Source organism: Eschscholzia californica, unplaced genomic scaffold, assembly GCF_041429995.1.
Source record: "Eschscholzia californica isolate CP2 unplaced genomic scaffold, dmEscCali1.0.p SCAF_4, whole genome shotgun sequence".
Taxonomy (NCBI): domain Eukaryota; kingdom Viridiplantae; phylum Streptophyta; class Magnoliopsida; order Ranunculales; family Papaveraceae; genus Eschscholzia; species Eschscholzia californica.
In genome coordinates this window covers 50,091,679-50,105,064 of record NW_028238461.1, presented here as the reverse complement: position 1 = coordinate 50,105,064, position 13,386 = coordinate 50,091,679, and the positions used below count along the sequence as shown (strand labels likewise).

At 37.4% G+C, this 13,386-nt stretch overlaps 2 protein-coding genes across 2 annotated transcripts; both read right to left on the bottom strand.

Moving 5' to 3' along the window:
* Positions 1-371: 371 nt before the first annotated feature.
* LOC147545712 (uncharacterized) lies at positions 372-5,128 on the bottom strand. The gene is made up of 7 exons (XM_086635858.1): positions 4,947-5,128; positions 3,275-4,358; positions 3,019-3,175; positions 2,576-2,620; positions 1,790-1,952; positions 1,270-1,640; positions 372-1,011 (listed from the first exon to the last, which is right to left on the bottom strand). Exons 1-7 carry the CDS (start codon positions 5,058-5,060, stop codon positions 693-695), a joined length of 2,253 nt encoding a protein of 750 aa, XP_086491984.1. The 5' UTR covers positions 5,061-5,128; the 3' UTR covers positions 372-692.
* Positions 5,129-6,647: 1,519 nt separating this feature from the next.
* LOC147545711 (Protein kinase superfamily protein) lies at positions 6,648-11,087 on the bottom strand. The gene is made up of 8 exons (XM_086673106.1): positions 10,686-11,087; positions 9,376-9,866; positions 9,052-9,217; positions 8,901-8,951; positions 8,578-8,760; positions 8,345-8,447; positions 7,542-8,218; positions 6,648-7,417 (listed from the first exon to the last, which is right to left on the bottom strand). Exons 2-8 carry the CDS (start codon positions 9,837-9,839, stop codon positions 7,049-7,051), a joined length of 2,013 nt encoding a protein of 670 aa, XP_086529232.1. The 5' UTR covers positions 9,840-9,866; positions 10,686-11,087; the 3' UTR covers positions 6,648-7,048.
* Positions 11,088-13,386: the final 2,299 nt, after the last annotated feature.

The window sequence follows — 13,386 nt, the reverse complement described above, 5'->3', positions numbered from 1 at the left end:
TCTATGTGCTTGTTTATATCTGTACTTTCAATTATACCTTTCTTGGTTGCTTGTTCTTGGCCATAACAGTTGGCACCGACAACTTGGATTCCACAAAATTGAGCCTTGTATTGTTGGACCACTAATCTGATATAGACGCTGTATATACTAGGCATAACCAGTGTAGGTAGGGCACAAAAAATTCTATCGAACACATTACATTCGGAGCAGTGCCTCCAAAAAAAAGTAATACATCACGAAGGTACTTCAACTTCACTAAAACATATTAACATCCTAATCGTTTATGTAATCGGCCATTGATGAAGAAATCCATCATCCTGTAAATAAAAGATGTTGAGGATATAGAAATAGCACCATAAAAACAGAACCCATAGGTTGAAAATTTGAATTTCAATTGAAAACAGATACAAGCGATGAAGGCCGGAAATTCAAGTGACTCTTGATTGACAGTTTGGCACAACAAGTACAATGATTAAAATTGTTCTAAAGTAACTCTTTCTGAAAATGGTCACCATATTATAACAACCTTTCTTTCGCATAGGCGCAGTTAAAAGCTCTGCCAGTGTTCAATTGGTAAGAAATACTCTGCTATCTTCTCTATGTGATTTTCTCTGTTCCGACATTGGTGAAGGACTTTCTCCAACAAAAGAAAATTGGGAAGCGAAAAGCATTACTAAAATATCGTCCTATTTCTAGGCAATCTTATGAAATCCAATTTGAAGATCAGACGATATGGAAATGAGAAGAGGATGAGTATTGTGCCATACTGCTTTAAACACACTTGACTGGTGAGCTTTCACGGACTGAGATGGTACATTAGCTGTATATCTGATGTCGAAGATATGGATCATTGGATCTGCTGAGCCAGAAGATATGTATAAACCATCAGGAGACCATGCTTGCTTTATCAAGGCTGGTAGTGATTCAGTACTTTCTTCTTCCCACCCAAATTCATGAATCTCGGTTTGCTTCAATCTGATATCATATAATCGAAGTTGTTTACGAGGAGTCCTGCAAACCCATTAAGCAAAATTAGCTGGTTAGAAAAAAAAAGTATCTTGTTTACATCGACTTTTTGACAATTCCTCGCTTCTTTAGTAGTAATACAAGGCTACCCCGAGGATTTGATGAACAAAGCAGAGCGGAAGCTGAACTAGAAACTCTAAGGGAGATAGTGGATTTGACGAACAAGTCTTTCTAATTAGCTATACTATAAGAGGATCATTGTTTATACTATTGAACAGAAAAGAAAAAAAGATTTAATATTACCCTGCTTGCACCATGAAAAGGTTGAAGTCAGATGGATTAGGCAAAACGCTGAAGCATTCGCTTTCTATTTGATGCCTAAAATCAGCTCGTCCTGTCACAATATCATAACCGACTATTCTCTTGTCTACTCCAGCGGACATTACTATCTGTTTTTGCTGCAACCCAGCAACACCCATTACATTAGAAGTATGCAAGTTCCTGTGCAATGCCTTTGCTTTCCATGAGTTTTCACCACCTTTCTGTCTCCAAATTACCACTCCATTATCACTGCCACCCGTCACAAAACACGAATCATCCCATGGCATAAAGCTTATACTGTTGATAATGCCTTCAAGATGAGGTTTCTCTTCCAAGAAGATCATTTTCTTTTCCTGTTGAACAACAATATCGAAAACAACACCTTTAATATTGAAAAAAAAAAAATTCATAAAAGATATAGAGAAGATGTAAGAAAATCAATTTCAGTCACAGGTCGCGCATGATCTTGGTTTCTTATGTTAGCAATCCTTATGACTCCTACCTGTTGAGTTGCACTGAGATTTAGGATTGAGACCTGAGCATCCTCGTCATCAGCAGTATAGACACAGAATAAACTATCTCCTTGTGGGTGCCAAGCGATATCTTCGGGCCAACTCCTCCTCGGAGATACACAATCTGTAGTACTAAGTAAGCAGGCTCCTGATCTGCAGTTTGAAAACATCAGAAATGATTCCCCAGGAGCACAATTATTATAAATCTCATGGAAGCAAGGATTTATAGAAGACAAGATAAGTCCAGAACAACTGAGAGGTCATAAAAATTCAAACCATATCTACCAATAAGAAAAAAAATGAAAAGGTTGACTGAAGGAACCCATGCGACCCTTTACTGAGGCCAATATACCAATATTTGACCAACCTATAAGACAAGAAACTGTAAACAGTGGTCACGGCTGGATAAGACAAGAAACTTTAGGTTCTTATTTGTAAAATAAGAACAACACTACTATGTTTTCTGTGCATAAACGTTCGCTGCACGCACTGAACTTGAGGCTAGAGATACGTACCGTACCTCATACCTTTATAATGATATAACATGGTTAGATTAGTTAAATATGGGGTAAGTTCATTTAGAAACAGCTTACAAGCTTTTTAAGCAAAATATTTCTTGTTCACAAGCTAAACCAGCTATTCCTACCACCAATCTTCAGCAAATCCAACACATTTTAATCTTTTCACCCCATCGCACTTTTTCATGTTAAAGATATATACAAAGATGACAAATAGCTACCCTAGTAGTAGTCATGAAAGAGTTTCAGTAAAAGTACCCCTTGCTCTGAACTTGCCAATGGTTGACGAATCCATCCAAAGCACTGCAAAGAATACAAACAAATGGTAGTAATCAGAGACACTGAGAAAGTTAGATTAACCAAGTTATACAAATATATCAGAAAAAAAGATTGACGGAATAGTGTTCTCCTAAGAACTTTGGGGCTTATACGGGCAGCGTATCTTAATTACCTTCAATCGAGAAGTCTTGCTTGAATACTAGACACAAACAAATAATTTGACCACTAAGTAGTAAACATCTCAGACCCATTAATATGACAATTAGGAAGTCAAAAAGTGAATGAATGCAAAACCACTACAAGTAAACAAATAGCCTGGGAGGTGCTACAGTTCTATATTTCCAACGTGATCTCACTTCTCCACTTCAGTTGTAGGTGAAACAGACATAAGAACTTAAATTTGTAAGTTTGTTTTCAATTACCATGTCACAAAGAGTTCATCGTCAAATGGATTCAGGACAAGACTTCTCAATTTTCTCTTGTGTTGGCCAGAGATATGAACATCAGATGTAAAACGGATTAAACATGGTGACTCCGAGCTCCTTATTAGGGGAATCACTTCCTTTTGTTGTTTCTGCCCTGGAATAATCAAGAATGTATCAAGTCAACCACATGAATTTCTGCTCTATACTGACAAACAAGTAAATAGACCCATTGAGCGTAAGCGGAAAAAATTACCTAATTTCCTCTTTCGCCCTTTGCCTTTCGACTCAGCTATTTCCGTCTTAGAAGACGATTTATTAAATGATTCTCCTTCTCGTTTTCTAACACTGACAGGCTGAGTAGAGTTCAGTACCCTATTTAGATTTTGAGGAGTTCGAACGGCAGGAATAAGAAGCTGGGGTTTCGACTGGGGCAGGACTGGAGAATGCCCTTCATCAGTTGAGGCAGGGCTCGATGGTATGCTATTAGGATTTCGAGGAGTTTGACCAATAAGAAGCTTGGGTTTCCACTTGGGCAGGACTGGAGAATGCCCTTCATCAGTTGAGGCAGGGCTCGATGGTATGCTATTAGGATTTCGAGGAGTTTGACCAATAAGAAGCTTGGGTTTCGACTTGGGCAGGACTGGAGAATGCCCTTCATCAGTTGAGGCAGGGCTCGATGGTATGCTATTAGGATTTCGAGGAGTGTGACCAATAAGAAGCTTGGGTTTCCACTTGGGCAGGACTGGAGAATGCCCTTCATCAGTTGAGGCAGGGCTCGATGGTATGCTATTAGGATTTCGAGGAGTTTGAACGCCAGTAATAAGAAGCTTGGGTTTCGACCGGGGCAGGACTGGAGAATGCCCTTCATCAGTTGAGGCAGGGCTCGATGGTATGCTATTAGGATTTCGAGGAGTGTGACCAATAAGAAGCTTGGGTTTCCACTTGGGCAGGACTGGAGAATGCCCTTCATCAGTTGAGGCAGGGCTCGATGGTATGCTATTAGGATTTCGAGGAGTTTGAACGCCAGTAATAAGAAGCTTGGGTTTCGACCGGGGCAGGACTGGAGAATGCCCTTCATCAGTTGAGGCAGGGCTCGATGGTATGCTATTAGGATTTCGAGGAGTTTGAACGCCAGTAATAAGAAGCTTGGGTTTCGACCGGGGCAGGACTGGAGAATGCCCTTCATCAGTTGAGGCAGGGTTCAATGGTATGCTCTCCGGTTTTACATCAGTACTTCCGTAATTGGTCAGCATTTGTGACCCCATAGAGCGATCTCGAGACCGAAGCTGAGCGAGTTCAGATTTTAAATCACGCAACTTCTTCTCTGCTTGTTCAATCTGCATACTACTTAAAGTCAGATAAACATGTAAAATTTCCATACACATGTATATCGAATCAATTTTTTATCCCCACCGATAGAATTTAGCATTTGCATTGTTTATTTTTGTCGCCGATATTAATTCTATATGCAACTCTATTCCAGAGGTAAAATATCTATACCCGAAGTCATAAATCATGATGACACATCAAAAGTCACTGAAGAAATGGACAAATTGTTACTTGATTGTTGACAAAAGTTGATATAGGTCATTTTCGGTTTACTCTAGTTCTTTCTTGTCCCAGTGGACATGTCAAAACCTAACAAGAAACAGAGTGGATCGATATTTTCATCGATCATTTACAAATTTCTTATAACCAATAGTAACATGATTCTTTACTTAGAGTTGATCACAGTCTTTAAATATCTAACCAATGCCTTATCAAATTCAACTTAGAATATAAAGAATTTTAGATCATTGAAAAATTCAATCAAAGAACTGCTACTCCAAGTAACAACTTATAAAATAAATAAAAACTCTGGTTCTTGATAACACAAATAGACATAGAGAGAGAGAGAGAGTAATGAAATTATGAAAAATAACAACCTGGGTTTTGTAATATTTGAACCTGTTCTTGTAGTTATCAAGTTCTTTAGTTCTGTGTTCAATGAGGGCAACCAAAGCTTCTTCCTCTTCATTTTCATCTACTCCACTACTCATCTTCTTCAGCTTCTTCCTGTTCTTGACTTTCACCCTTTTGAAGTCTAGATGAAGCAGATGAACCCACAAAACCCAATTCACAGAACAACCCAAATATTGATTCTTCCTCACTTTCTACTTGGATTAAAGAACTCTAAAGAATCAAGAACTCGAAATGTAATAAGAACACTTTTATAAGGAGGAAGTATTAAGAACTCACTAGTTTCTCTAACTACCCTTTTCTTGAAAGAGAAACAACTAATATGACGATGATCTTGAAATAGATTGTGATTCAAATTTCAAGCGGACACATTTATAGCCAAGACAAGGATAGAATGGGTTTAAGTACTACTCCTAATGAAGGCGGTCCTGGTCTAATTTTCTGGTTTGGTTTGGGTGGCTCGTGGCTGTGCCAATGAAAAGTGAACCGCAATGGTTCTGCATTTTCCCCCAACAAACCCATTTTATGGGATAGAAAAATGAGGCTCTGTCTCGACACAATCTCGACTAAATTCCGATGACCAAACAGAATTTAGAGAGAATGTACAAGACTTCTACTTTTTCTCTCTAAATATTGTACGACCACATACTCCCACAAAGATTTAGTTGTATCTAGTAGTACTATGGAGTTATTTATCACTATTGAATTTTTTTTAATGATGTATCAGTGCCTTCTAACTACCTACTTATATCGTAGTCGATTTCTCAAAAAAAAAAACCCAGGTGTGGTACTTCGGAGATTTTTTGTTTTCTAAGAAAAGTATATAATCCACTAAGTGAGCCTCATAACATGATGAGAAGCGTCCATCACTGTTTGGTGTAGCGGTAGGACATCCTCTTAAGCCTATGAAGTCTTGAGATCGAGTCTTGTTGGAAGCAGTTTATCCCCAAGAGAGGCTCTCCCCAAAACAAAATCATAAAGAGTGTACACACGGTAGATTAGTAAATCACTCACCCTCTACTCTAGAACGTTTGTATGTGGAGGAAGATGAATGAGCCAAAAAATATTCACTACATTTGCTTAGCCACAAATATTGTCAACTGAAAACACAAAAAAAAGATCGAGACAAGCTCTGTATATGCATAAGTGACACATGCTCTAACATATTACATGTCTTTTAACCAGTAATACCGTTTTTCAAATTCATTTACGAATATATTTTTTTCTGTTTTAGAAAAAATACCGTTTTAAGAATGTCTTTTCATTTTTTTAATGAATGATAATTTATGCATGTTTTTTTCACAACTGATTTACAAATCTTTAACCAAATAGTGCATACTTTCTTAAGTTTGTCTGTACTTTGGGAGTCTGAGTAGCATTATCCGATAGTTTAAGATGTATTCCCTGCAGTAAAAGGCCCATGCTAGGGAGGTAAATGTTATCTCACAAAAACTAGTTGAATAGTTGAAAACTCTTGATTACTCAGTTTATAGACCTCATTCGATCACTCAAAATAAATTAGTGGGTTCTCGATGGCTCCAGACCTAGTGGAAATTCAGACAATCTTTCTCGTTTTTTCCCATCCTGTCTTTTTTTTTCACTCAACTATAGAAGCAAATAAAAACTAAAAAACTAACAAACATGAAAAATGAATGACAAACAATAGTATCTGAAAAGAGTTGAAGATGAAGAATTAATAGTAACAGAATTCATAGGCTCGATAAAACTCCGAAAGCATTTGTTCATTCCCCACATAACCCCCAACAACGGATGATAAAAGTGCAAGAACTGTACATTATGTTGCATTCTTTATTATATATGATCCGTTCCTTTTTCATTACTGCTGGGACATAGAAAACACAAAATATACCCAACCAGAGATAAACCCTAGAAAGCATTAGACTTCATCCTCTTTGTGACTCCTCCATCTCGGTTTCTCAGATGGAGTAACCGAAAAACATGTAGCAGTTCTGATATTTCCTCATTTCACCAAGTTAATAGCTTAGCGTCACAAGGGAGTAGTAACTTACCAAAGACTTGTTTTTCCACTGGGAAAAGAGGGGATAGATTAGAAACCAGCCCATCCAGCAGGCTGAGAAACTTTCTTGCTTTCTACATTCCTTGAATCGTTAAAGCGCTGAGAGGTATTCCCTCCTTGGGTCGAAGTTTTTGATATCTGAGAACTAGTTGGGATTGCTGTGAAGTTATCAGTGCCAAAACCCCAGGATTCAGTTGATGAAGAAGCAAAGGCAGGAGAAGCTGTTTGTCGGTTATGGCGACCACTTGTAGTTCTAACAGACTTGATGCTGCTGTTTGGAGAAGGCTGAGATTTAGTCTCAATGGGGGATCCGTGCCATTGTTTGGAGTCTGGGCTCCGGTTACTATCAGCAAACATCCCTTCCTGAAGTTCCCATATTCCTTCTTTCTTTTCTATTTGCTGCAGTAAGGAGTGGAAATCTCTCTATTAGATTTCATTGAAATGAAGTTTATATTTAGTATATTTTTATAAGCAGATAAAAGAGATTGTACCCCAAAAGGAAAAATAGAAGGAAAAGTAGTACCGGTGGGGTGACTGGTTGATTGCTTCCAAAAGGGCTTTGGTGCTTTGAAGCATCTCTGTTTGGTGATGGAGTTTTAGCAGCAACAGCTTGTTTTAGCTCCTGAATCTCCTGCCTCTGAGAGCGGCAAATGGCAGATAACTTTTCGAATTTGGAGGTAATTTCAGCCTTCTCAAGGTTAGATTGTTTCAGCTGCTCCTTTAGTTTATCAACTTCAGCTTTTAAAGCTTCTTCATTTGTTGTTTTCTTATCATGACTCCCCAAATCAAGTTTAGCATTATCGAAATCAGCAACAAATGTATTGAAGGTCTCATTCTGGCTAGTTTGAGAGGTTTTTGTTTTCCCGGAACCACGGTCAGCATCATCAGAGAAAAATCGTATTTCGAAGTCCTGAGGAGAACCATTGTCTGACTTCCTAAGGTCGTTGTTCCCTTGTGGAGGAGCCCTGAGAGAACGAGAGCGGTTATGTTGCTCTTTTGGAGGGCTAGGTTCTTTATCAAAAACAGGTCCTCCTCTCTCCTCGGCAACAACTGAACTCCTTGCATGTTGAGTGGACCAGAATGCTCCCAATGGGGCTCCAGCTCCACCACTGCCAGATTGTGGTGCTACATTTCGAACCGGTTCTTTAGATGATGGTGGTGGAGGAGGACTTCTTCGAGGCATAGGAGGAGATTTTCTTGCTGGATCATAATCACCATTAAAACGATCATTAGTTTATCAAGATGTTATAAGCCATAATCATAAGATAACGTATAATCTCATCATGTTACTACTGAATTTTGGTGAATTTGGAAAACTGTCCCCACCTTCATCATGGAAGTCTGAAGTTGATGCTCGCATGTCAACTGGTCTGTCCGGCAAAGACTTCTGCAATTCTGCAGGTAGTTGATCATTGACACGAAACCAGACCTGCAGCAAAGGGAAGTTCTAGCCATCAGTAAGCAGAAAAAGAACTTTAACTATGACTACCACTGACACGGACAATCTAGAACTAACCTAGATTTATGGAGTTGAATGGCCAATCAAGCAAAACCCTTGCCTGCGTGATGTCGGGTCTGTCATCCGGAGAGGATTGAAGCAAGTCCTTGATTAGACCTGTCAGAGAAGAACTGTATTTCGGCAACTCCGGTATACGGTAATTTCCATTTAAAATTTGAAGCTTTGACTCCCCATCAAATGCAGATTTGAAGTAGCATATCCGGAATAGGAGGCATCCAAGAGCCTGCAGAGAGCAAATTTTAGCTCCATATAAATCTATAATGGACTTCGGAAGGTGACTTAACTGTCAAATTATGAAAAAGATGTTCTCGGAAAGATAGGAGTATGGAGTAAAAACAATTATATGAGGTTCTTTCGACTTACCCAGATGTCGACCTTCTCATTTATAAGTTCTCTCCGGAATAGATCCCACATCTGAGATGAAGTAAATATAAACGATTGGAGTCATCAATTCATCAATATTCCCACCAGTTTTAGCTTTTAATTTATAAACAGCAGAAGTTTTATTACCAACCTCGGGAGCTCTATAGGCAGGTGTTGTGTGCTTCCTGATATTGTCTTCTTCAATGCCCATCTCTTCAGGCCTTTCAAAGCGTTTGTGATTGGTTGATGTGCTTCCAAAATCACATAACTTCCACGATCCATCTGGCCCTAATAGAAGATTCTCAGCTTTCAAATCTCTGAAGAGCAGAACAAAGATAGATAAAAGTATCAGATTTCTTTAACATAACAGGTTAGAAGAAGAGAGATCTTTAGCTTACCAAATTATCAAGTTCTACCTTTCGGTAAAACTGGAACTACTTACTAATGATGAAGGAACCCATAAAAATGAACTGACCTATGAGCGATAGGCGGAGACTGACAGTGCATTGCGAAGACTGCATTACATACATCCCTGAAAATTAAAAGAGCGTGTTTCTCCTCGAAATACCCAGCTCCTCTACTCTCCAACACACTGACGAGAGATTTCTCACAGAATTCCATCACAAGTAGCGCTTCTTTTGTCCGCCCCATATCTAAAATAGTATGAGCTTGAAGGGTAACAACATTTGGGTGTCCTTTAAGAGATTTCATCACTGCAATTTCCTTCATTACTATTTCCAGTGATTCGTCATCATTACATATCATGTGCTTCAAAGCATATTGCTTCGAGGAATGGATGACATCACGTGCAAGGTAAACACAAGAGAACCCTCCTTCAGCAATTGCATTCTTGATATTGACTTTTAGATTGCCAATGTCAATTGTACGACCCTCGAGCCCAACTTGTTCCTTCCCCATGAAAGGTTTGAACCTCCACATGATTGAGAAAAAAATGAAAACACCACCCTGCAGTTTTTTTCGAAGACTAAAAATTTAGAGACCAAAAATGTAAAAAGCTTAAACTCATTTAGAATTCGAAGTACTCAATTTTGAATATAACGATCCATTGCTACACTGGATTTGCAGGCAGACTCTACTCTTACAGTCTTACGAAATTTTTTGAAGCATATTTTCCTCAAAATCCATCTTTATCTTTGGCATATCAATAGTGAACTCATCAAGCTCAAAATATCAAAACTAGCGAACATACTCACGGATAAAAAAATCAAGAAAAACATCACACAGGATAAAACGATGAACTTTTATCATCATCGGTATAGTAGATCTCAAAGCCTTATTAAAAGCGAAGTCTCACCATACTAGAATAAGGTTGGTGATTTCCTTATGTAAACATACACTTCCAGACTAGTTTTAGTAGTTATTTCGTGACATTCGGATCTATCTCAAAATGGAGAAAGGAAAAGATATCACTCACCAACTATAAATCTGAAAGATAATGTGAAATCAAATGTTCTTTTAAGGACTAAGATCCAATTTTTTCCCCTAATTATGTGAAATCAAATGCCATCAATTACTAATCAAATTACTAACAGATCTAGAACAAGTTCAAGTCAATGATTCATTAGAACAACTGAAAACAAAATCATCCTTTCACATCACACTAATCAAAACTGAAGCTAATCAAACTAAAATTAACTAGTTAAAGTAGATCTAAGTATCTGATTATCCTAAACCAATCTAAAAACTAAAATTGAGAAATCGAATCTGATAATAAACCATAGATTTCATTAGAAAAAAACAATGCAGAATAAGATTTTGTTATACCTGTAAAGATCTGAAAGAATGGAGAAGATCGAAGTGTAGAAATGAAACTAATAAGATTACAACATTTAAGCTTGGAGGAAGAAGATTGATTGATTGATTGATAAAGAGGCAAGATCTAGGTCTTGTCGCAATCTAATAGATGATCCTTTGTTTGGTTTAGTGGCTTTGTTATGAAGGGAAGAGGAGGAAAAGAACAAGAAAGAAATCGAAAACACGGTAAAAGGTATTTCTAGAGAGAGAGAGAGAGAGAGAGAGAGACAAATCTTGGAACAAATAGTAGTAGGATTGATTATATATATGAGGCTGGCGGAAAGTAGGAGGTCACACGTTAAAGGGGTCCATGACCTCCTCCCCTGTCATTGCTAATGTTCTCTTCCGTTTTCTATTGAGACACATTAATAGGATTTTTGAGTCAACCGTCCAAAATCTCGGGGTAAACTAAAAAAAAATCCACTCTTGTCCTTGGACGGGACATGCTGATGTTTTCCTGGAAAAAAAAATGTCTGGTAAATAAAATAATTTATCAGTACACGAAAAATTCAAAGTTTCAAAATTTTTTGAAAATTTGAAACGAAATTTCAAATTCCCGCCCAGCAAACCATCTCTTCTCGGTAAATAAAATAATTTCCCGTACACAAAAAATTTCAATTTTCAATTTTTTTTTTTAAATTTTCAAACAAAATCTTTTTTTCGAAATTTTCAAACGAAATTTCAAATTCTCGGGCAAATTTTCAAATTTTTTTGAAAATTTTAAATTCCCGCCCAGCAAAAGTGTCTAATACAGAAAAAAAAATTCCAGTAAATAAAATAATTTCCCGGTCACAAATTTTTTTTTTTTCGAAGTTTTGAAATTTTCAAACGAAATTTCAAATTCCCGCCCAAATTTGAATTTTTTTTTAAGAAATTTCAAATTCCCTCCCAAATTTTCAAATTTTTTTACGAAATTTCAAATTCCCGCCCAGCAAAAATGTCTAGTACAGAAAAAAATTTACAGTAAATAAAATAATTTCTCGAAAAAAATTTCGTTTCCCGGGAATTTTTCGGTGGCTGTTCCGTAATTTTCTGAACAGTACATATTCTGATGGACGGGTTGTAAGATTATTTTTCAGAAAAAAAATCGTTTCCCGAGAATTTTCGATGGCATGAACGGTAAATACTTTATTTTCTAAGGGCCCTTTACGTAATTTTGACCCCCCAAACTGACACATTTGACCTCCCTTTCATTTTTAGGCAACTTTGGGTGGGATTTTCATTGCCCCCTTTTTAGACCAATGGCCCAACCCCTCACATTAATATTATGTTATGGTACGCCATAATAAATTAGTATTGGTGGGAGAAAAATGCAAAAAAAAAAATATGTGAAAATTGATATCAGTCAGGTTAAACCCATGGGTAATGGATGACTAGCCGGGTATATTTTTTGTACGTTGCTATGGGAATTCAAAGTTATATGAGGAGTGAGGATTATCCTATACTCAGACACTAAAATAACTATAATATAACTTTGATCATCTACACATACAAACCAGATCTTATTTTCTCACTACATGTGGGTGCACGTACCTGCCTAATTTCCACCCTCACCATGAATCACATTTTTATGCAGGAAGTGTACTTTTTCGCTTAATTGGATTTCTCTCTATTAGGAGAACTTTTAACCTAGAAGTGAGTGGGTTTACTATTTATTTTCTAGTGAAATAAGAAAAATATTATGATTGTTAGGAATCATTTTGTCACTTACAATGATGGCTTTCTCATCAGCACCTCAACACATAGTTAGAGTATACCAATTTGAGCCCTTCTTCAAAAGTAGGGGAGTTAAAAGATAGTTTTCAGATTGAACCAATGAGATTGCTCTTACACGCATAGTATTAAAGCTTGAGGCATATGTTGTTTCATTCCCACTCAAATTGTGAAGGTGATGTGTCCAATTCAACCCAGATCTTAGAAATTTGTAGGCATATTAAAATCTTGATTTATTCCTTTGTTTCAGTTGATAATTTTGTATTCCTTCTCTAATTGAATCTCACATTAAAAAAATGAGAGTCCAAAAGTGGGCCGTCTCATGAACAATATTAGGTGAAGATGACTGTGACTCCAACAAATCCACAAGTTCATTGTGTCCAAGAGAACCTTTTATAGGTTTTAATATTTTTTGCTACAAATGTCGATAAATTTAGGGTTATTTCGCTAATAGCCCCCAACTTTGTGATCGGTTTCCTGTCTAGCCCCCTACTTTGTCAAAAATATCCCGATGACTCTCTTTTTGAGTTACCGTTATAACACCGTTAACCAGTCATCAATATTAGGTGGCAGAGAGAGATGATGAGATGGAGGAGAGAGAATTGATGACTGGTTAACGGTGTTATAACGGTGACTCAAAAAAGGGGTCATCTGGATATTTTTGACAAAGTAGGGGGCTAGGCAGGAAATCGGTCACAAAGTTGGGAGCTATTTGAGAAATAACCCATAAATTTATTATTGAAGTTTTAGGACTTTCATTGCACTAAGTAACCACGATTTGATTTCATCTCTAATTGCACTAGATGATCATAACAATTCATAGTCATCTCTGTCTGGTGATCTCAGCGGCTTTTGTCAAGTTTATATGACCTCTTCCTATTATCAATCTGGTTCGTGCTGAACCAATTACTGGTGTAGTTAGATATTCAGCCGAGCTGGATATGTCCTACGTGTGACT